This window comes from Triplophysa dalaica, chromosome 2 (genome assembly GCF_015846415.1).
Source record: "Triplophysa dalaica isolate WHDGS20190420 chromosome 2, ASM1584641v1, whole genome shotgun sequence".
Lineage (NCBI taxonomy): Eukaryota > Metazoa > Chordata > Actinopteri > Cypriniformes > Nemacheilidae > Triplophysa > Triplophysa dalaica.
Genome location: NC_079543.1, coordinates 4,683,538 through 4,708,837, shown reverse-complemented (window position 1 = coordinate 4,708,837; position 25,300 = coordinate 4,683,538). Strand labels below are relative to the sequence as shown.

The window sequence follows — 25,300 nt, the reverse complement described above, 5'->3', positions numbered from 1 at the left end:
CACTACTTCACAGCACTGGACAAAATGGGTAGTTACAATAATCTTTTCTCATAATACAGTAAACAGACTTCTACTTAACACATCTTCCTTGTAAAATATACGTTGTACCTTCATGTGATAAAACACGTTCTTAAAATGAAGTCAAGCTCACATAAATGAATCGACAAATAACACAGTTCAATCAATGAAATAGGTGCCATATAAAACTCACACAGACACATAAACCTGACACTAATTTTCTAGAACGATATCAGACTATTTTAGTTGCAATTCATGTATAGGTTCAAATATTACGCGCATACTTTCTCCCTATTGATTTAGTTTTCTATAGAGCCATACTTTATAATCAATTACACCTGGCAGAGACATTAGACACGGATCAGTAACATGAAAACATTACACAAAAAGAGAGAATTTCATTTATCCTGAAAAGTCACAGTGTATGAGAATACTTCACCTGTTCAGCACTCTAAAAGCACAAGTCTCAGACACAGCTAATCTGTAAATTGCATCAACTGTTCTGAATCGGTTCCTTCCTGACATACAAAAAGTATAGAAATGTAAGAAATATGGTGGCCAGATCGGCCATATTGCAGCGGAAAGACATCCATAAGAGGACTTCAGATTAAGGAACTACATGCCATGCTTGGTCCGCCCTAAAATGTAAATATAAAATGTGAAGGGCCACTGCACCACTGTATAGCGTCCGTTTAAACATACTCCAATGTTCTGGATCCTAAAAGAACTAACCGCAATAAAAGAACAGTCCCTTTATACATTCATAGTTCAGACAGGCACAGCGTTCAGATGGTTCACAGTACAGAATTGTGTGACGTATCTGCAGTTTTCTTACAGCACCTCTTAAAATCCCTGTAGCACATTATTGTAGCGGTTTTACTTGCAGCTATTTATACAGCAGTTCAGTATATCTCGCAAAATTAAAACATCTATAGAACAGCTTTATAGGTTAGTTTCACCTTAAGTATCACGATTCTTCGATAATAAAGTGAGATAAATATTTGTCTTTAAACGAAATGTTTTAGACATCTTGGGCAACTGTGCTTGTTTTGGACATTTTGGTAATACTGTTCTGTGCAAGTTTACTGAACCCCTGAACATTTAAATTCAGAAGTACTGTTCATATCACCTGTCAATCCAAATGTACTTCAAAAAACCCTTCAATCAGTAGTTCATTATATAAATTATGTAAATCACTTACACAGCAGTTTAAAAATGTTCCAGTGTTGTATAATAACAGCAGTGCAGGAAAGTTCCCATTTCACCCAAATAGGAAACGTGTACTTTTAAATCATGTTACTGTTCATGATACTTGTATAGGTTTCTACAGCTTATCTAAGAGATCATGGTTTTCCTTTAGTCATTAAGCTCTCTACCCACAATGTAGGCAAGATGCCAACTCCATGCCTAGGAGGTCGAATGCAAGTATGCAGTTCAAGCCAGTAAGAGGCCCCATTAAACCTTTAAGAATGGCTTTTTGGCACAGGGCAGGTCAGATATAGATGATGGGTTTGGCAGGGAGCCTGTATCAGTGCATTATACAGCATTGCCCTGTTGCTTTGAGATGGGTAGGGGGTGTTGGAAATGAAAGCTCAATGCACTAACTGCAGGGATGAGGATAAATCAAAGAAGGTGGTTGCAAGAACAGTATTGTGCAGAGCGAGCTTCAAACACTAGCTTAAAAGCCTAAGAACAGAATTGGAAGAAGTATTTAATCCATCATATTATCTTGGAAAGGCTATATTCTGTAATACCTCGACTAGGAAGTTGGAACAGAATTGGAGAACCAGTTAATCCCATCACTTTGTCTTGGAAAGGCTCCATTCTTTAATACCCCAACATGCACGTCCCAACTGGTGCTTCTTAAGTCCACAAGATCATCTTTGGCATCTATCCTTCATCTGGTACTTATCCAGCTTTCTCAATGATGAGTCTCCAGCTCTACGACGGTCCACTCGCCCTGAGCAGAACTGCCTTGAGCTTCGGGTGAAAAGCTGCTCACAGAAGTCACGGTGGCTGAAGTTGGTGTAAGCGGAGGCAACAGGCGGGGCCACAGGCTACTTTCCAAGGGACTGAGTGTTCCACCTGTGCCTCCCGGTAGTAAAAGAAGGGGCGAGCAACTGTCGCCTTTAAGCAATAAAGTCTGGTTGATCAAATGATGGACAATATCCGCCTTTTTGCCCCAGTCAAACTCTAGAGGTACGGGTCGCTCATAAGGAGATTCATAAGGAGACTGTGGAGGACTTGGTAGTTCTGGTGCAACGTCCGTCTCCTTGTGGTCTTCCTGCGGAGACTTGAGTGGAGAAGTTCCACTATGTGAATAAAAATAGTCATTGTGTTTTTCTTCAGAATGTCTTTGCATTTCCTCATCAGGACATGTGTTTTCATCCTCTGGTTTCTCTGTTTTCTTGACCTCTCCTAGTCCCTCCTCTTCAGAGTCACTTGTTTCTACAGTTTCATATATGGTGCAGAGTCCTGATGAAGGAGACAGGAGGACTGGTGTATTCACTTTGTGCTTTTTCTGCTGCTGCTGTTGTTCAAGTTCTTGTTGCCACTGCATGATTTGTTTTCGCTGTTTCAGTTCTTGCTCTTGTTGTTTCAGTTCTTGCTCTTGTTGTCGTAGTTGCAACTCGAGTACATTCCTTCTCTGTTTCTCAAACTCCTCTTCCTTCTCCTCCTCTCGCTCAATGCTCAATTGTGTCTCTCTTGCATCTTCTCCTTTCTCATGTTCTTGATTCCGCTTATCCTGCCGTTGCTGAATTTTGTGAAGGTGCTGTTGGTGCTGCTCTAGACATCGGAGCTGTGCATTTGACCCCGTATTTGATATTCTGGGCGGGAGGTCAGTGGGAAGCCTTGGTGGTTGGGTGCCATGGGCAGAGCGGGGCCGTTGCCGAAGTTTGGATGACATCGTCATTTGGATGTGGAGCAAGTCGGGCGGTTGCGGCGGAAAGTGAGAGTTCTTTCCTGTGAATGAGGCAAAGGGTCCAAAGCATGTGTTAAGAAAAGAGGAATTGGGTAGAATAAAGCTATGTCAAAGACTGCAGTGGTATAGAAAAGCATTGTTGTACAACAATATTGTGAGATTGCAGTATAAGCTGAAACCATTACAGTGAAGAAGAAAAATATCTAGAATCAAGCATTAAAACTAATTCCACACCTTGGTGACAATAGATTTGTGCAATAAAAGCGGCCACACCCTGTATATGCAGTAACTACTAACTATCGTGAAAAGCAAAAAAAAAAAATGCTGATGGAAGTGAATAGTGTTCCTGACATTTAGCTGAACGTGCATGCAAAAGTGAGCGCTCACCATGCATTTTGCAATGTGGAAGAAAGCAAACATGTACCTCTTTTTAACATTGACAAAACATGATCCATGCATATAAAACAATACATGCCTCACACAATAAGCCAACCCAGTTGAACTGTTTGGTGATGTGAGGTGAACATGCAACTTAAACTCAGCATTGTGCAAAGCTAGTCCAGTTTTGGAGTGCGGAACAACTCAACGTGTCCAATTAGTCCAGGTGAATGTGTCAAGCCAGGTCCTTTCAATTAGCATCAGAGTGATTAAAGCAGGTGCACCCCAGTTAGTCCCCAAGTGGAAGGTGTACAAAGTCTGCTCCAGAAGCAACAGTATCAAAACATAAAGATGAAGAACAAAAAAAGGACATAAAGCACCTTGATAGAGGTTGAGATCCTGAAGGTTGATAGGGTCAGATCTTGTTTTGCTCCTCTGGATGGTGGAGAGTTGAGGGGGGTGAGGTCAAAGGGAAGGGGAGGAGAGACATCCTGGTTTCTTTAAATACTTCACTTACAAAATCTAAGTATTTGTGTATGAGTTTGTATGTGCAAGATCACAAAGAGTTAACAATTGGTTAATTACCATTAGCAATTATAATGAAACCACAAACTTGGCACTAGCTAAATTACAGGGATACTCCACCCAAATATGAAAATTCTATCATCATTTATTCACCCTCGGGTTATTTCAAACCTGTATAAATTTCTATGTTCTGTTGAAAACAAAAAGATATTTGGGAAAATGTTAACAACTGACATGTCTGGGATATCATTGACTACCATAAAAAAATGAAAACGTAGTCAAAGGTGCTCAGATTGTTTGCTCCCCTAAATTCTTTAAAATATCTAATTTTGTGTTTAACACAACAACAAAAATGGGAGTCAGTGATGTCCCAGAAATGTCACATGCTATGTGTTCACCAGAACAAAGAATTTATACAGGTTTGGGACAACTTGAGGGTAATTGATGACAGAATTTTCATTTTTGGGTGGAGTATCCCTTTAAAAGATACAGTGATACAGTCTTACAAGTTCCTGAATAAATGCATTAATTTTATATTGTTAATGTATTATATATTATACATTACTTGCCAATAACCATTAAAATTCCAAAGTTATATTTGTTTAAATTAAATATTAAGTGATATTGAAAGTAATGGTATATCTTTGCAGTGAGCTTATTTCATTGTACTTTAAATGTGACTTAACAGTCGATAGTTAGAACCGTATGCAATAAAATAAACTTTGGCAAATACTCTGAAATTCAAACATCAAGAAACATACAGAGAAAAAAGAATCGTCATGTTAAATATCTAACCTTTATTTATCGCTACAACATTAAGTATTCATGATAAACAAGACATAAAAAGTAAGGGGTTGGCAAACCCTAAAGTGCAGAATAAGGAAAAAAGTGAAGACAGAAGATGATGACGATGGAGAAAAGGGACAGATTGGTAATTAGAGTTAAACAATGTCAGAATACAAAAAAGCTATTATTATGCATCAGTAAAAAATAATTGGATAAATACCCACAAAATATGTTGAAAGTCCAATACATAATTTTCCCCCAAGCCTTCTTTTTCGTTGTTTTGAGAAGTAAACATTTCATGCCAGTTCAAACCAACACCCATAGTTAGTAAAACCAAAATGTAACCTTACATGTAAATGGTTGTAGCTATTGCACATACAGGAGTTCTAAGCCATATACCCATGAATGCACTAATTGTATCATAATATAAAGTGTCACCGCTTATCTGAAGAGCTTTCTTCCATTTGTCTTGTTCACTTAATTAAATAAAAGACTTCAGTATCAATAAAGCAACCCCAAGCTAGTCAAAACCTCTGAATAGAGATAACATCAACAGGGGATACCGGAAGATGGATTTTAAAAGTGCACTCTATACATTACCTGCCAAGGGACTATCAGTATTTTCGCATATAGTTGAGTAGTAGGGATGCTGAGTGTCCAGGTCTTGTTCTTCCGCGTGCTGTGGGGAAGAATCCCTCAAGCCCCACTCTACTGTCTGTAGTAAATCAGGCTCAACCTGCTCACTGGACTCTCCACAAAGCATGTAGTGCTGTTCTGAAGGGGACTGGAACTCCACATGTTGGCCTTTAAGACTTTCAATCTTTTCCCCATCTGCAGGAGTAGGTATAAGGGTCAGCTCTTTAAGAAGAGAGGGATCCTTGGCCTCATCAGGAAGCTGGTCTTCATTTTCTAGGGAGAAGATGCCAGGGCTCTTGCTGCAACTTTCAGCAGAAGACTGGGCATTGGAGTAAGAAGTCATGTAGTCAAACCCATAAGAAGCAGCAGATGTGGCAGACTGAGGGGTGTCACTACCACCACCGCCTTCAATCTCTCCACAGATTTCTTCACGCTCCTCTAAAGTGGTCAAATTGTGTGTCACAGGTGCAGTTTCAGTTACAGGTAGCTCAGCTTGAGGATCGCTGATCTGCATTTCACCTTCTGTGTCACTAGCTTCATCCTCAGTAGCTGATGAAGAAGATGATGGTGCAGATGCTGGACCACCCAGCACATCATCAGCTGGAAGAGTCTCTGGTTCTTCCTCCTCATTAGCATGTTCAAGGTGAACGCCTAGATCTTGCATGATGTCAGGCAAGACAGGGTTAAGTGGTTCTGGTTGCTGATCTACTTTAGAAATCTCATTATCTAACCAGCTGTTGTCATCTTTTACGTTCTCTGGTTCGCTAGTGTCTCTGATAATGTCAGAATCCAGCCCAGGGCCAGTGAGGATACCGAACTTGGATTCGCAGGCTTGAGGGGGTGTCATGACATGTTTGGGGCTAACATCTCCCTCTGAAGTGGGTGGCGGGGATTGAGTTGAGCAAGAAGGGGGTTCTAGAAGGTTTGGGTGGTAAGAAGGGCCTCTTTCAGAATTGCCAGCATCCAATGTTGCCTGAGCAGGTGCTTGGGTTGGGGTTTCTAGATCTGGTTGACAATGTTCAGAGGAAGGACTAGAGAGAAGACTAGAGGCGGGTTGTGGAACCTGGGCCCAAGGATCAGCAATACAACTGGACTGATTCCACTGGGCTCCAGGAAGGCCAGACATATCCACAGGAGGAATCTGAATACGATTCAGGTTGTCCAACCGGTAGTCCTCGGTTAAATCATCCTCATCTGCATTCCCATAACTTTCAAGCCCACTCTCAGTGATGCCTTCACTTGCCATTTCTACATCCTCATCTTCATCTTCGTAATCATCATGATCAAAATGCTGTTTGTGAGAGTCCTCTGCTCTTTCCGACCCGACCTCCATATCACACACTCGGTCGTCATCATCTTCATCATCATCCTCCTCCTCTTCATTAGTAAGAATGTCAGGAACCTTCTCAAAGTCAGGAGAACCAACAGACACGCCTTCAGCTCCTTTAAGGCTAGCATCACCCAGATCATCCATGCTTTCAGTGCCCTCCAGGACACCTGGAGCACTGAGCTCCGATGCCCCTTGCTGGCTGCAGCTTACATCTTCAGAGTCAAGTTCCGAGAGCAAGGCCCCTGCTCGCCAAATGGACCCTGCAAGGCCGGCGGAACCAGGCCGAGACTCTTCAGTAGGCTGGGTGCCACTCATTTCTGACAAAGACACTTGCTGACTACCCTCCCGCTCTTCTTCTTCCACATCTTCACAACACTCACTGCTAACTCCCTCAGCTTTTTCAGCCACTTGTGAGCCAACAGAGGGCACTGTTGTAGCAGCAGGGTTATCAAATGGTGAAGCAGTTACAGTTTCTTGCTTAACTGCATCCTGTGCAGCCGGTGTCACAGTAGCATTGAGCTTTTCATCAGCTTTTTCTGAACCTTGTTCTTCAAATTCCTGAGTAACTTCAGAAGTTGTAGGATGAGGATCAGACCCTTCAACTGGACCAGCTTCGACTAGCCCGTCTTGAGGCAGCCGCTCGGTGTCGTCATTGGTGTTAAGGACCAGCACATCAACAGTTTCCTGAACATCTAAGTAAGAGGAGGCTGTAACGTCTACTATCCCATCTTGAGTCAGCAGCTCTGTGTCGTCATTGGTGTTAATGACCGGCACATCAATAGTTTTCTGAACATCTATGGAAGAGGAGGCTGTAACGTCTAGAGAGCTCTCTGGAGCTGGAGTAGCTTCAGGGCCTGGAAGAGATTCTTCTGTGGCTATTGCTGCAGCTGTTGCAACAGAAACTGTAGATACTACAGCTGCTGAAAGCTGAACAGACTCTGCTCCGGGTTCTTTATTAGTAGACTCTCCTTTGACAACGAGAGGCAACACAGACTGTGTCGGTTTGCTTAGTGGCAGTTTTCCAGTGACTGTTGTACTCCGACTAGGGGAGGCTGCAGCTGTCTTGCCTGATGTTAGCCGTGAAGGAGCATTTCGTGGACTAGGTGGCACCTTTCGTGTCGGAACGCTTTTTTTGTCATCTGGTTTCGGTTGAGGTGGTTTGATAATAGGTAGTGGTCGTTTCGCAGCTGCCGCTGGCTTTTGAGAGTTTGAAGGCTTGCTGGCAGCAGGACGGGATGCTATTGCGGCAACTGGTTTCTTTGCTGGGGCGGTAGTGCCTGTTTTGATAGCATCTGTTAACAAAAAATACACATCGAGAAAATTGTAATTATCCATTTTTTAGAATTTATCGTCTTTAATATTAACAAAAATGTTTTGCTTAAAATGGTACTTCACCCTTGCGTGTGGTTGATGCTGTGACCAATGGTTTAACAGGTGGTTGAGTACCAGTTCGGTTTGTTTTACTCGCTATCGTAGTTGTCGTACTGGTGGTCACTCTGCCTGTAGTTGAAGTGGTAGCTGGTCGTGGAGCTGAACTGCCAATTGTCCTGTAAGCGAAGGTGTCTAAAGTCATGAGCAGTTCTAAAAAGTCATAATGCTTGCTTGGTGTTTGTCCTTTTATTATCTATGGAAAGCTTAAGGATCCAATATTGCACAAATTCAGATAGATCATCAGCTGCATTTAAATCACCATGCAGGATATTATTTACCAGCACATGCACAAAATTGGTTCTCATCCAAACCACTGCCTTAGATAATAAATCTGGAGTCAGCACATGTGCATAAAAGCAATTTATTCCGAACCAGAAAACCAATCCACCAGGGCCATTCATCAACTAATGCATCTCTCCCATTTCTTCTAACCAGAGAGAAAATCACTTTGGTAAGAGGAGAGGGAGTTAGTAAGAGGGGAAGAGAAATGGTGTGATAAGAGGAGGGTGTAGGAGTGGGGTTGGGTAAAGTGGAGAATTGGAAGATAATGTACTTCTGTCTAGCCTACACTCGCCTAATGCATTTCAAACTGTAGGTTAAGAGTTATTATAACACACTGCATTTTGTGATGCATCTTTTGGCCTTCTCCAATAAAAAAATATCTTACAGAAAAGTCCAAGCACAAATCGGAGACGGCAAGACTTCAAAATCAGAGAACTGCATGGCAGAGCAAATACTCAAGCATGCTCCTTATAGCAGAGCACAATGGAGAACATGGACAACAGGCTTTGCCCCCACATGCCTAGACTATAACATCTCCCCCACAAATTATTCAAAAACAACGTGCAATTGTAATACAGCGAGAACAAAAGAACCAGAAATTCCCATCAGAGTTCTATGATCTGTATAAAGTTTATTTGTACTAACTAGGACAATGATTAAACCACCTATGGATAAATTAAAGGATTAAATGGAAAACAGGAGAGCATGAGGTTGAAAGGATACGACAAGCACAGCAACTAGGGTAACAATGTAAACAGCTTTGCATCCTGGTCCTCTTTTCTCTAGCAAGAAAGTCTATCAGAAACAACAACTCAATTAAGTGATGCATAGAACAGTCTGAGCAGCTTCCACAGAGATGCTGACCTTGAAGTAATCTGCTTTACATTTGTCAGTGTCAAGTCAAATATTCCAAGGGATGAGGTTTACAGAGGGCATGCAAGAGGGCATCTTGCTTATTTAGGGCTCATTATATTACTGGCCTTATAAAATAAATTGTGAAGGATGTATTTCTCAACAAGGCTTTCAGACATTTGTGTTCAGCAGAAAAAAGTCATACAGGTTTGGAATGACATGAGAGTCACTAAAAGAATCTTCATTTTTGAGCAAATCATCGCTTTAATTTAGTAACAAATTTTAGTACTCAAAAATGAAAATCCTGTCTTCATTTAATCATCATAAAGTTGTTCCAAACCTGCATAAATGTCTTTGTTCTGATGAACACAAAGAAAGATATTTGGAAGAATGTTAGAAACTGACATTTCTGAGGCAACATTGACTATCAGAATAGAAACGAATATTGTGTAATTCTTTTGTTCTGTTGAAAACAACACATTTTGAAGAATTTAGGAAACAGTTCTCCTTTTACTACCGTTTAAATTTTTCCTACTATAGTAGTAAGTGGGGTCTCAGAAATGTCAGTTGCTAACATTTCTCCAAATATCTATGTGTTCAACAGAACAAAGACATTTATACATGTTTGGAACAACTGGGGGGAGTTATATGACCAAATTTTCTTTTTTTTTTCATTTCCTATCCATTTAAAGCCCTCATTGCTTTAAAACATCACTCGAAGTCTTAATTACACAATTCATAGTGGTTGCTTTTTTTTCAACCTCATTAGCATCATTCCAGTGTTTGTTTTTGAATTTATAAGCTCATTAATTTTGTATTCTTTTTCTCGTGGTACAGCGTGATGGAACCCATGTGGTTCTCCAGTATTTCTGCAGCCAAGAAATAAAAAGGAAAACAAACGGAGCAAGATTAACCAGCAGGGATATTGAAATGGTCGATTAAATCAATTTAGCCCGATGCTAAAATCCAATTTCAAAAAGACATTTCCTGTTCTGCAGAACTCCATTTGCATGATCCGTTACATTCTTTACCCAACAGAGGCACATGCGATCTTATTGCTGGCCTTGTGGACTTGTGTGGGGGTGTTAATTAATAAAGGGTCCTAACCTTTAAAATTCTGTGAAAACAAAACTTAATACAGAGCGAGTTGGATGGTGAAAAACATACTTTCTTACATGCAAAAAGAGAATGAAAGTGAAGAGGAGATGCTGTGGTTGAATTATGAGAAGCCTTTTTATGGAGTTTTATTTCCCACAGTGGGGTTGTTATTATGCTCCTATAGTGTAAACATGTTATTTGAAGCTTTAGTAAGCTTATATATTATGCGACGTACATCAAAGAAAAACAAATATACCCAACAGAAAGATCAGTCTTACACAAACAACTCACAACCCATCTCTTTTTTGTCTCAGTTACTGGCGTTTTATTCCAGACTGAACTCAGAGTCAATACAGAAACACATACCACACCCTACACTTCAATATTTTTGATCACACACAGACACGTTTCCAACAAGAGGCATGAATAGCCCTGTAAACTGACAATAAGCCTGGAATTAAGGGCATGAATAAAAGCAGCAAATGTGATTTTGATATTCAAATCCAATGGCATCTGCAATATGAAAAAAGGGAAGAGGCTGCAGACAATTTGGTTGAAACAGAGTTGCTAGGAAATGATGCAACAAATTGGATTAAATCTTAGAATTTTTTTCATTCATCACTATTTTTCAAACCATATGCAGAAATTTTGAGAGAAAGTTCATTCATATCTGCCTATGAACCAAATAACATTAATAATCAAAACTCAACCAAACAAAGCATTAGTCATGAAAGCCCTTTAATCCAGGGGAAGAAACCAGTTATCATTCCCAGAGAGGATGGACAACAAAAAGAGTACTGTTGAGGCTATCCTGTGGTTTATCAAAGTCCGATCTGAGCTTCTTTCTGTGAGTCTGACTCAAAGAGGAACAGAAATACGAGCCAACAATCAGCAGACTCACAAACAGATACAATTCCACTGCAAAACATGCAGTCATCGATATGCCCTCCCTAAATAGTGCATTGTACCCAAGAGAAAAAAACCTATAGGTTATTTTTAGTCACATAAATTATTCACATCTATTAAAATGGCTCAAACTACAATTCAAACAATCTCCACTGGCTGTCTTACCTGTTAGTTTTGGTAGCAGAAGTGGTTTTGGCTGTGGCTGAAGTGCTGGGTTTGGCAGTGGTTTGCCTTAGAGCTGAAAATAGACCAAATTAATTATTTGGAAAGGGATTCGAAGTGAAAATCTAGAGAATTAATACTAAAAACAGCTGTGAAATAAAAACAAAAGCTTGATGACTAGAATTTAATGATTTACTTATTGCCACAGTATGAAATTTTCCTCTTTGTCCCCAATCTTTGTTTAAACTAATTTTGGTGTGTTAAAATAATGTAGAACAATCCAAAATTTAAAAGTCACAGAAATGACTTGAGGCCAATTTGGTTGAACTTATTGAACATATTTTAAGGAACCAGTTTTTTTGAAGTGTTTGTTTAAGTCAAATAATGTCAAGCTGACATTTCCCATAAAACTTATAAATAATACTTGCAGCTGTCAAGTAAATTCTTCTACAAGCAAATTAGCATGCTGGCATGTCTCTACATTATGTACTCCCTGCAATGCATTTGGAAAATATAAGGCTTCTAATGTACCTTACGTTCTGTAAAGCGAACATATTATAGAACATATAAATTTAAACTCAGCAAGGGGTCTAGTAAACATAAACATGACATTTGAAAGCCCTTACCTGTGGTTTTGGGTTTGGTTGCTGCACTAGTGGAGGTTGTGGCGGGTCTTTTACTCAAACTGCTGGCTGTGCTGACAGTTGTTCCTGTCTTTGTACCACTGGTCGCTGTTGTCGTCGCCGTCCTGCTGGTTCCAACAGCCGACACCTTAGGTTGAGCCCTTGAGGTTGCAACCGCAGTTGAAGGGCCTGCAGGTTTCTTACTGGCAGCCCCAACTGCAGTACTGGGTTTCTTCTCTGCTGTCGCATTGGTAGCCGCAGTGGGTTTGTTGGTTGCAGTACATGCTGTGGGTTTTGCTGCTCTGTTAGCTAAGCGGCTTTGAGTTGTTTTGGGTCTCGTGCCTGGTCCAGGACCTGCCGCTGTTGTTTTACTTTTGACTGGGGCTTTAGATTTACTTTTTGGATCTAGTGCCTTCTCCGCAGCATCCTTTCCGGTTGAGGGGGCCTCTGTGGAATTTTGAGGTTCATCGGGTTGGGGAGGTGATGACGTAGTGCCGTTCTGGGAAACCCCCTCATTGACAGTTGGCTCTGCTACTGGTTGCATTCCCTCTGCTTCCATTGGTTCTGTGGCCACCCCATCAGGTTTCATCGCCAATATTAGCCGTTAAACACCTTGCTACTGGATATGCTTACTGGATTCAGTGCAGCTTGTACACTGAACCCAGGGAAAATGGATGTGGTCACCAACTGAATCGCTGACCTGCATGAGGAAAGACAAATAAACTTAGTTCAGGTTTCGACGCGTGTTTAAAATATGCTATCTAAAATTTTAGAGAACTACAACTTGATTGGGTCACTGATATAGATAAATCTAACATCCCAGAGAGAAATGATTGTTAAGGTAAACGTCTTTATGGGTATGGTTCCCTGTTGAGAAAGCTAACTCAAAAGAAAAGGAAATGATGCATTCTGAAAGAATCAAATTGGAACAAAGCTCTACTTCAAAGAAAACTTTAAATGGCTTAAAATGAGTTTTCTGAGCTGGAATACACCTTTCACTCCAACTTAATGCAGCATTAAAATGTCCGGGTTTCCATCCAAAGTTGCAAAATGGGAATATTGTATAAAAGATATAACGAATACACAAAGTTTCCATCCAACATGTCAAAGAGAACAAAATCGTCACTTCGTAATAAACTGGTACTAAATATTAGTAAGAAGGTAAGTGAAGCCACTGAATATAATTTTCATATTTGATGAAACAAAAAAATGTGGTGCTTTCGTGAATGCCTGCTGTTTGGGAATGCAGTCGTGACAGTTCAGAAATACTTCACTGGGGCATTTAAGAATGGCCATAACAACATTTCAGTACTCTGGTTAGTTGGTTACACCGTCCGATAGTCCGTTATGACATAAGTCCTTTCTTTTTGAGGGACTTATTCGGGAAATGTGTTTCCCTTTAAGCAACAAAAAAAAGTAACACCTCAAGCAAGCGGAAAAACCTTTTTGCGAATTAAGGGTTTTTAATTAACGAAAAAAAATATACTGACACAAAACTTCAAAATGTATATAAAACCAGGGTGATTGAAACGTGGCTAATGACTAGATTTTCATAGATCTGTTTCATAAAGAAAACTGGACACAAACTCAGTTGCAACGTAATGACGTCACAAATATGTTAATTAGCATTTGAGTCTGCAGTCATATCTCATTTTTCAACAAATAAGAGGGTAACATCATCCAGCACCACATGTGGAAAACTGTATTGTTTCATTCCTGCTCCAACTCAAAAGAATTGAGCCATGAACTTTAACAGGCTACTTGCTAGTCAGCAGCAGGTGGAATTGGGAAAGGGACATTTTAATTCTAAAAAGCTGTTGATTGGACAAACATTGGTGATGTGCAGAATGAGTCATCAATAACAAGAAAAAAACTGACTTCAGTTCTTGTAAGTACAGCAATCTGTAATACCTACAATACTAACATTAGCAAGTATATGCTAAGTCTAACAGAGCTGGACAGAAAGCCACAAAACTAGTTTGATTTTACGAGGTCTTAAAGAAACGTTTCATTGCACTACAACGACCTATCTTTTCTTTTTCCTATGGGGATGAAGCAAAGGCTTGTCAGCAAAAGTATTGTTGTATGAGGCTCTTAGAAGAAGGATAAAGATGAAGAAAGGGGAGGGGGGTCTATGCACCCATTGACCCCAATCCTTTCTCCAACTTTCTTATTCACAGTGCCCCTCTTGTCCTTCTTCCCCCTTAAACAGTCCTTCTTAACTACACCCCCTCTTTTTCCTCTGTCCTCCTTCCCCTCCTCCTCTCCATCAGGTCTCTTCCCTCTCTGCAGCCACACAGATGGCCACAGCAGCTGAGCTATTGTTCGGCCTCTCCACCCGAGCAAATAATGAGACAAAATGAAAAATCCAAGCTTGAAGTAACAATGACAAGGCAAGCAGAGAAATCAAATTTTCACTTGTCACCATCGAGGAGATAAGTGAGCTCAAGTGCGTGTAACAAGGCCCGGAAGAGGAAAACAAACAGTAAAATTTGGAATTTAAAAGGCAAAGCAAGTCAAGAAACACAAGAGACTTCATTTGTGAGACGCACAACAAAGCCGCTAGGACACGTCACCCGACAGGCCGGGATGATGAATTGTGAGGTCATCGTTCAGCCTGGCTCGGAACAAAAATTACCCAGCAGCCGTGCTGCTGCATCTCCATGGTGATGTGAAGATCAACAAGAGGACATTCAAGACATGTAATCTAGTAAGAAAAAGCACACTTTCAATTAAAACTTCTTCAATAAAAGTGTGATTCGTCATACTAAATTTAACGGAAGAGTCTTTTCACAAGATTGTAGCCTTTCGGAAAATTGGAAGCTATATTTAAACATACAAGTCCAGCTGTGTTACATCAGGGTTTCCCATAAATATCACTCCATTAGTCATCTCTTATTTTCCAGCGAGCAGAAAATGTAGTTGGCAAAGAAAATAGGCCTATTTTGAGAAAACCGAGCGAGAAAGAAACAAAAACAGAGGACGATATATGCTGAACTGTATGCATGTATAACAGCAGATATTATTACAGTTTACAACGTGGTATTATCTTTGGGATAATTGTGAAATCTGACAAACTATAGACCACTTTGTAAACATGTAATTGTAGCCTTTGTTAATGGTAGGTTTCCAGTTACCAAGTAACAACGCAACTTGGATGTAATATAATGTGAAGCTGCTGTGTAAATTTGATTAGACTTTTTATGAAAAACTTGTGTGCATGTGTGTGCGCCCTGTGACCTGGTATGACTTCAGGAAGCACTAGTGAGAGTGTGGAATAAAAACAGAAGCGGTAAAGCCTCCTAATGCGGGGAGTTTAAGAAAAGAAGCACAGAAGACATACGCATTTCTGTAGATCTCAACTTTATAAACTTCTTTCAAATGAAAAAGCAGGGCTGTATTATTGAGATATGGAAACAAAACCAGGTATCTGTGAACCCCATAACCAATCGTTCCAATATACTTTATTAATTTGGCATGAAGGATCTATCGACAGAATTGCAACGTAATCCACATAACTATGTCTTCAGAGGTGTAAGACCTTACATAATGAAGCGTTGCGTTTTTATTACCCTAGAATGTTCTATTTCTATCTACATACACCGCAGGTCCCCTATCATAAATATGTTATCTCCTTCGGGAGAGAATCAAAAACGTGACAACATCTTATTCTGTTTCGAAGGGGTGGGTGGAGTGACCGGTTGGTTCCAGTATGCACCCTTACAGCTAGATGCCACTTTAAATACACACACAGGACCTTTAAGAGAATAGAAAGCTAAAAACTATTTCCTTCCATTTCCATGATAGTTGCTCGGCTGGCGCAGTACATGTGCCATTACTTCCCCAATACCTTAAATAGTAATGTGATGGTTTCACAGTGAGCACTTCCAAAAAAACAATTCATGGTGACACCTAGCGTTACATATACAGACTCAAAACAAATGTTTAGTCTGGTTGTAAACCTGCTTTGATTAGAAATTCCGAATGCATAACAAAAATGTGTTTAAGGAAAAACTATGTGATATAAAACAGGAAAAGATAAGGAATCTTGGCAAACCCAGATTCCCGCACAGGGCCTCCAGTTCCTCAGTGCCGAGCCGTAGCCGGCTGTCATAGGGAAACATGCAGCTGCAGCTGGCCACATCCTGAATTCTTGTAACAGGAGACCGCAATAGGACTCTGGCCTTTGTTTAACAAATATCTGTACCCCTGCTCTTATTGTTTGGATTTAACTGTATGTTCCATTCAAGTCATTAACTGTAATATTGAGCTGGCAGTAAGACAATAACTGCAAAGGTTGGATGAGAAAAAGTGAAATTGCACACCATCAGAGGGATGAGAGAGACACTGAGACCGAGGATACCGACACAAAATGTGCCCATACAAGGCAGTGCTCTCACAACAGCCCTTGGCACGCACACTCCTAGTAGAAAAGCAACTTATACAAACACTACTGCTGTCTTTCAACACGCCCTCCTCTTTATTTAACTGCTTCCACATTAGTCAATTATTCATTTCATTACCACATCGATTCTGTACGGGACGTTTTTAAAGCGTTGCTAAAATGTTGTCAATGCAAATTTGCACAGAGATGTTCATTATGCTATATGCATTGTACATGTTAACCTACAGAATGCATCCCGACATTGTATATGGCTTATTATACTGGGCCCAAACTAAAATTATTAACTGATTGTACAAGCAAACATTTCAGTTACGTCTAGTGCTACAACTCAGTCTGTGTAAAGATCTTTCCATAGTTAGCTATTCCCCGAGTCATTTCTCAACATGTTTATGAGCACACCATATTCCTTAAAGGTGCCAAAGAATGAACTGATTAAAATATCTTAAATTGTTCTCTGATATCTACATAGAAGGTATGTGGCTTTATTAAGTGCCAAAAATATCCAGAAACGGCTTTACATATCTATTTACAACCCTAAGAATTGTCCCTAGAATGAAAAGGTCTGTCAAAACCTCATTTGGAAGGGTCATGAATATTATTGTTGAGCTCTGCTCTGTTTGGCTGTTTCGCAGCAAGGAGCATGCAACGAGGAGAGCCATTGAGATAGAGAGTCTCGTCTTCAACGTTGACTCCAATGGAACAGTTTTTTCACAGTTTCAATAGTTCCCGGAAGTTACTTGTAACGCATGGAACTGCGACTAAACAGACCAACTGTGGTAAACTTTTAACCCATTTAAAGAGGAAGGCCATTTAATGAATAAAAAAATGAAAGAAAGCATTTAAAGAGAAAACATAACTTCCTGGTACTATCTGAAGGCTCCATGAATCGTTTCAGCGTTTTGGACTTCCGTTGGCAGAACTCTCTCTCTCAGTGGTCACAAGCTCACACAAGCTCCTCAGTTATAAACTGCTATGTTGAGATTAGTCTCTTTTTCAGTGCTCTTTTGTTTGCCCCATATTTACATAAGGAGAAAACAATAGTGTTTGAGGCTCCCTGTATGTCACTTCAATAGAGAGACCTCTTATTATTCAATTAAGCCCAAGTAAAAAGAGTTTTCCATTCTATGGCACCTTTAAAATTGACATGAGACAGAAAATCACAACACCAACAACTGTGAAAGTGGAAACCGATGTGTGGAATATGTTCCTCAAAGGAAACGAAAAAATACTTTAATAGACTTGCTTAACCCACTTAGAAAATGTGTTTCCAATGGTGGGGGTGATTTCTCTTTTCTATAACTCACTCTCATGCACACAAAACCACACATTCCATTGCTGTCTGTGAGTCTAAGTTGAGCTCGTATATGGCGAACTAGTGTGTATGATCTGCAACTTCAGGAGATGAGATTTCCGCATGAGATTTTTCTTCAGTTAAGTAAAGGTAAATGCTTCTACATCTTAAAGCCAGAGGGCGCTCTTGTGCAGAAACCTTGAAATAAGCACCACAGAAGACGTACAACACCACACGTACTCCGTTTCTAAATTCCAAGAACACAAAGACCGGACTTGTGTTCTTGTGGAGACCGGTCTTGCGAGGCAGCCTCGGAAGAACCAATTTGGATGGACGCGCCACAGTGACTTCAAGCGGGTTCCGTATGCACCCAAGGCTCCATTTGCTGCATCCTTGATATTGAGAACACATCCGGGTACTTTCATGTTTTCTCTGTTCTTTAGTATTGGAACGGACCTTGAGGGTTTTTGATGACGTTGACCAAGAACACGAGGACACAAGACCACTGAAGAACGCATATTGAGAAATGCCCGTAGTTCCATAAAATGTTTATGGGGATCTTTCTATCACTGTTTTTTAAACCGTCTCAGGTACTTTCATAATTATAAAGTATATTTTTAATGATGATGTATTACAGGTGTTGCTTTTTCAAATTCACATTATAAGTGACTCCAACTCCAAAATTGAGATTAATCGTCCAGCACTAACTTCCTGTTTCTGTTCTTTAACACTACACAAATGTTTGAACAAAAATACACCAACATAACAAAATTAAAATGTTAACCAAATAAAGATTGAACCATACATGACTAGTATCAATGCTAAAACTAGGCTGACAGAAGCTTTTATTGATTGCTTCGGCATAGATGAAGCATTTTTTTTATTAACTGACCAGTAAAGAATTAAAGAATGTAAAGAATTGTCGGTGTACAAGCATAAATGACTTAAATGAAATAATAACAATAATTGTATTAAAATAAAAATATCTATCATGAAAACTATATTCATTTTAGAAAACAAAATTAGAAATCGAAAATATGAGATGATTACTTATCAAAACTCAAACAACTGCAAATATTGTGTTTCTAAACACTGTAAATTCAATAGATGTCAAAAAAAATGTTAAGCGCCTCATGGAAATGCATTCATTTTAAGATAAATCACGGTCACACCACATTTAATTTTAAGTCTATGGCCAATTCATGTCTGTGAGATTCTATAGCATCCTGTTCCCCTCTCTCCCTAGATCCTTACCCTCTCCTCAATTATAATTGGCATATCAATATCCTGTTGCGTTACATTGTCTATACTGAGAGTTGTGTCTAGAAGATGATGTACCCAGATTTGCACTTATTGCTGAACTAAGCAGAATCAGATAACACGTGACTTTCCACAGACCCAAGTGTCTGTGTTTAACACATTACCTTATATCATCATATATATATATATATATATATATATATATATATATATATATAAGGGAGTATCTCTCAATAAAGATTTGACTTTACATGAACGTTCTATACCTCACAATTCAATATCACTTAATTTTAAATGCCTTTGTGTCTACACCAGATTCTTAATGTTTGAATGACTGCAATATAATTTTATTTATTTTTATTTTAAAATTGGCATCTCAAAAATCCTTATACGTCATTGACCCTCACAACCTGTATAAGGTTAAAGCAAGTTTTGGTACTTAGAGTCATCAGTTACTGTTAGCGGTGTGGTGAGCATTGGTGAATGTTGGTTGATGGGTGTAGTCTAGTGTCTAGTGTCGATGGGTCAGTAAAGTATCAAACGGGGCAGGAGTGTGAAATGCCAGTAACGATGCATTAAAAACAGGAAGCCGGAACAGACGACCCTTGTCCCGCTCGTCAACAGGATTAGCTCGAGACGAGCGAATGTGTGTGCCGAGCGAGTATAGGGTGTGAATGGAGTTTAATGACCCAGCGGGGTTTGATTTTGGCATGCGTAATGTAAAGATTAGGAGAGGACGTGTCCTATTGTGTTTTGCGAACCATGCTGACGGGGCAGGGCAGAGCTAGAAAAGATCTGCCAAAACAACATGAGACGCATATTAGGGCCCATTTACACCTGCTGTTGAGATCAATCTTGAGGTGAGCGAATTACAAGTGGCCAGGTGAGATGGTTCTGCGATTACGCTTCATAAAAACTGGTGCCAGTGTTTGGGACATGTACTATTTAAACTTAAGCTGTGAGCTTTACAAGATCTGTCGTAGTATTTGATATCAGCCACAATACACCTATACACTACTTTCCACAATTTTACAATCCACGTTTAGCGTAATGGTTGGTTGATGGGACTCCTTGGATGACATCACATTAGATTTGCATTGATGCCATGAACAGGTGCTTTTACTACCTCTGAACGTGGTTTGAGAGACCAGACCACTTTTGGACCAATTTGCATCTGTATTTAGCATATTATCACACACACCCTAAAACACCTCTTTACAGCAGGTGTAAACAAGGTCGAAAAACAAAGGTCCACAATAAGAAATGCTCAAAGAAAGCAGAACAGATCAAAGAGAACCGATGGCTACACCCGTCTTTCACATTCAAGACAGACATAAACAGATTAATGCCACAAAAGATGTTATGAAGAGTGAGATAGCATGGAGAAGGAGAACAGATGGTGAGTGAGGGCGTTATGGTTTGGGTGTAGTTTGCATACTGGACACAGCAGGACGCCGTGATGGATAGGGACGCTGGCAGAGAGGATTAAAACAAGAGTTGTCGGCTCCATTTAAACACACAAACAAACTATCTGCCAAGATGTCCAGTGCTGGTTTGCTGACAGACGAGAACTCTTATGTCAGTGCCAATCTTTAAACAGATTATAATGTCAGTAAAACCACCAGAAAGCTTGTAATAAAACAATATATCTGTTAAATAACTCCGCTCGGTGATAGATTTTACTTTAATGTATCCGTATGCAATATAGTTTACACTAAATAACATAGGGTTAACCCACTGCAAACCAATCATGCGTATACTTACCCAGCCTGACCCCCCTATATGAGGTCATGTCTGAAAGAGAAACATCACCCAAAAATTTAAATCCTAATGTTTGATGTTCAAACCGGAGTTTCTTTGTTCTGCAAGATGTTTTGAAGAATGTTGATAACCAAACAGCACTGGACCTTATTGACTTCCATTGTATGAACAAGATTCGAGGAATCAGTGGGCCAAAACACATCTCCGCAACGACGAAAACCTGCAATGGCTTCCAGCACAGAAACCCTACAATGACTCAACAAATGATGAAATCTTTAACTCACAGGACGCAATAGAAAGTGCAATCAATCGAAAAAATGGCATCGACTTAAAACTCCATTCTGACTGAACAGAGGCCACACATTTCAACAATGAGAAGCAAGTAATAAGAAATCATTGGGCAGAAATATACAGCCGTATTAAAACAGTGTCTCGGTTCTAACATTTGATCCCCAAACTAGACTTTGTTCTGGATTCTTCATTAAGGTCACTCAGTTTTTTTGGGGAGGAGGAATGAACAACGTCAGGGATTACAATATGACGAACTCCAGGGACACCACAAGCCACTATAAGACATAATGGCCCATTATGGGCTTAACGTAAATGTCATTCACATGAAGCAGTGCACAGTTCTGGCAAGCACCCTTCATATTACAACAAAATAATAATATTTCTTGTAAATTACTTGAACAAACAATAAATAAGACTAGACAAGCACCAGTCCCCATGTGTATAACTTTCCCCTATATTAGGACTTTAAACTATTAACATCCACAACACACTTTTAGGTTTGTAAACCATGTGGCCTGTATTGGAACTGCAGGGGCTTTCTGAAAGTGACAGTGAAGCTAAAGCTAAATCAAAACCCACTGAAGGGTCTCCTTACATTAACTTAAGAGAATACGTCTATTGTTAACTAAACTACGTTAAAGCAACTTATCACTCGACAAAATTGATAAAGTGATAGTTTCATCAGATTCTTTCATCATTTGTTGTCATTTCAAACATGATTGACTTCCTTTCTCCTTTCTCAAAAAAAAGATATTTTGAAGAAAGTTGGCACCTTTAACATCTATTGTATGGACACAAAACCAATCCAAGTTATTGGGTGTCAGCTAATGATATTCTTTTGTGTTCTGCAGAAAAGTCAAACGGGTATGAAATGACTAGAGGGTGAGTAAAACAAAATTTTCATTTCAAGTTGAAATGAAATGACTTGTAAGAACAACTTAAATATCCTTAAATTTAAAGGCAGCAAGATTTGTACATTTTTCTACAAATTGCGGATGGCTCCTCCCTTTTTTAAACAGCCAATAGCATTTAGATTACCTCACAGTCTGGAATTTGATACGAAGTGCTGAATGATGTCATAAAAATCGTTTGAATGCTTAAATCACTTCAAAGTCAAATTTATACTTTATGCGTAGGCCTAACATGTAGGAACGTAAGTTATATATAGTACAAAAATATCATTTAAAATAAATATAATTATTTTAACCGTGTTCTCACGAAGAATCGTCTGACACCCCTGCCCAAGTGGATAAGCGAGTTCCCCGTGGACGCGCAAATATCCGGCCCATAGCAGTAAAGGCATGCGGCGGTAATGAACTTCCCGCGTCAGGTGCGCGTGTGCGTCGCGTTCTAGAACTGGATCCCAGATTATAAACATAGACACGGCGCGCTGTTATCTGCAGACCGCAGGCGCTACGAGGATGATAACAACGCACAACGCGTCACCAACGAGATTAAAACGACAATGTTGAATCAAAACCAACACAAGTGGGTGTAAAAACATTGAAAGGAGACGTGCGCGCGAGTTTAGAGAAGTAACGTGACTACACGCATCCCACATTAAACAAATGCAATCCACTTAACTATTACACTATCGATTTTCTTTTAACGTTAGATTTAGATCTCTCGGGTAAAGACCGGCGACACTAGTCAGAATAACTACTTTAAATACTAAATACGTGCACGATTCTTTTGGCTAAGAAAAACATCCCAACAACATTTAAGGTGACCCCGTATAAAGACATTAAAAAAAATCTAACGCAGTGGTTTCTTGATCATAAAATACAATTACCGCATTTACGGGAAACGTTTTTAAGGCGTAACCACCACGACACTTAAACGTAACATTAAACACGCAAGAAATCTCATAAACAAACCGCGTTTACGCGCAGTGGTTCAATGTCTATTTTATCTTTTAAAAGAAGAACAGGCCGCTGTTGAGTTCACGCCATGTGTAGACAAATCGATGCATCCTTTTAGAAACGCCGCCCGGCCCCGAACATGAATAATCTAAACGACGCCACCCTGAATAAACATAAGGGAAACTATAATGCATCTCGTTCTAAATGAACGTTGGTCCCTCATATAATGCGAGGAAATGCATAAGTTTGAAGCGGACAAACAAAACGCTACAAAATGTTATACGTGTAGAAATTACAACTGGTCATTCGCTTACCTTCAGATGGTTTTAAACGAGCGTTTGGTCTCTGCACCGGTGCAACAATCCTTCCTGACGTGAAAAACGGTCCACGATTACACACCGGCTGCAAGGTGATACTGGAGACGTGGGATTCCTTGAGCAAGCCGCTTTCAATGAGGTTTAAACTGTATGGCACGAGTAACCCCTCTCTATTACCCGCTGCTCTACCGTCTACACAGTCACTAATGCAAAACCGGGGTTGAACTGAATATTCGGAGCAGAAATCGAGCTACCAAAGAGCCCGTCAGACTCGCGGGATTCGTTCAATGAGGTCAACGGCCGAAATTCACTTCAAAGGGCCATGACGTCACTAAACAAACCATCGCCCCGCCCATCCACCGCTTTACCGTCCAGCATCCCACATCATTATAATCATAAAGGGAGATTGAGCTTGAAGAAAGAATGTGCATGGTCATGGGGTTTATTTGAGAGAAATCTTTGATAAAAGTATTTTTTATTTCGGTAAACTATAAAGTAAATAGTTTACAAGAGAATTGGAAAAGCTTCAGCTTTGTAGTCAACAGTTGTTATTGGCTGTTGACAAAAAACACGCTTTAAAGAGTCTGCTGAATAAATCTGAATGTAAAATATAAACATGTAGACTATTTTAAAACAGAGTACCTTTTATCATCTTTGTCCTTAAGAACGTATTGATTTTTATATTTGTATCTTATAAAAGGCACGCTTCAACCTCAAGTTGGTGCTCGGCCAAAAAAGAAAGATATAATATAAAGTATAAAAATGAAAAGTCGGCAAATATATAAAAAATTCATGAAGAGCCTGTCTGCTATTAATGAATACATTTTTAATATTTTTGGAGCTTTGCTTGGCCGACTTCATAAAATTCTTTATCTTTTTGTCTTAAGAAACATTGAAAATGATATGCATTTAATTGTATATGCTAGCTATTTTATTAAAATGTCTATATTTCCTGACTCGCATATGCATTAGAAGAGAAACATGCTGGGACCAAACACATGGGGGGGGGGGGGGGTTGGGGGAGAATTAATCAGCTTTTGGTCTATAAAAAGACGATTCCTTAGAGAAAATAAGACTTTCTCCAAGAAAAGCATCGTTTTGTAAGACCAAGAGTCACGATGTGGGGAAACAACCCAGACTTTTTGACATAAAGGACTGAGGGAGAGAGATATAAAAAGTGTCCGTCTGAAAGAAAGCTTCATGGAAGTAGACACAAAGTGCACTCTCTTTGCTCTCAGTATAAGTGTGGGCAGCATCATATGACTAATGGCTTTTCACAGGCCTGCAGCTGTGTGGACTGTTTTGTACTATATTGCTTTACTTGTCTAAACTCAATGGATGTGGCTCTCATTAAAGATTAGAATAATGAATATAACTCGAAGATACACCCAAATTCCCCACAATGAAATCTTAGATTTTAAAAATGATAGAATACAGCTGAACATCTTGTAGAATCACAAAACATTTGCATAGGAAGCATCAGTTTTCAATGCAAAGAAAATGTCTTGATGTTTTTAACATTATAAAATACTGCCCAATGATTTTGATACTTTGAGATTAAAATGCAATTCAACAGGCACTTGCATCCCCCATGAGACCGTACTTAATCTAAACACAATAAGGTCTGTAATGTGAACATCATTGAATTTTTCCGTCTCTATATCATCACAATGGGCTCATTGAGGTCCTTGAATGAAATCTCTTCCTGTTAACTCATTTGTTTGAACAACAGGGTGTGGCTCACATTCACACAGCCACCGTGCAATATACAACTGCCGTCAGATCAGTTTGTGTATAACAGAGACGTTGTGGTTGTGAAGGGCCACAGGTCTGTGAACAGAATCCAATGGATTTTACAGTTGTTTGCTCTGTTTGGTTTCAGATCTATTGCACCCGCTTAGATCTCATGCACCTGCTTAAACATGACATTCATGCATACCTGCCCGCAAACACACCTCGGGCTAAATCCCTCGAGAAAATGTAAAAAAATTTTAATCCAGCTGTCATGTATTTCTAGAACGATTAAAATAACAGGTGCCACAGACACCAGTTTTAGTTTGAATGGGTTTAGATTTGTGGAATTCTGCTCTCAATATACCACCTGGTGGTCAAATGAGATATAAAAAATATAACATGGGAAGAACATCTGGGCAATAATAAATC

General features: G+C 39.7%; 1 protein-coding gene across 2 annotated transcripts; it reads right to left on the bottom strand.

Annotated features, from left to right (window-relative positions):
• Positions 1–49: 49 nt before the first annotated feature.
• Positions 50–23,443, bottom strand: prr36a (proline rich 36a). 2 transcript variants are annotated; one of them, XM_056739613.1, is made up of 6 exons: positions 23,135–23,443; positions 11,954–12,650; positions 11,331–11,403; positions 7,992–8,143; positions 5,231–7,888; positions 50–2,982 (listed from the first exon to the last, which is right to left on the bottom strand). In XM_056739613.1, the coding sequence occupies exons 2-6, from the start codon at positions 12,537–12,539 to the stop codon at positions 1,940–1,942; spliced, it is 4,512 nt and encodes a 1,503-aa protein (XP_056595591.1). In that variant the 5' UTR covers positions 12,540–12,650; positions 23,135–23,443; the 3' UTR covers positions 50–1,939. The 2 variants fall into 2 exon arrangements, with proteins under 2 accessions (XP_056595591.1, XP_056595600.1); XM_056739622.1 differs by lacking the exon at positions 50–2,982 and adding an exon at positions 4,622–4,708.
• Between the last annotated feature and the right edge of the window lie 1,857 nt (positions 23,444–25,300).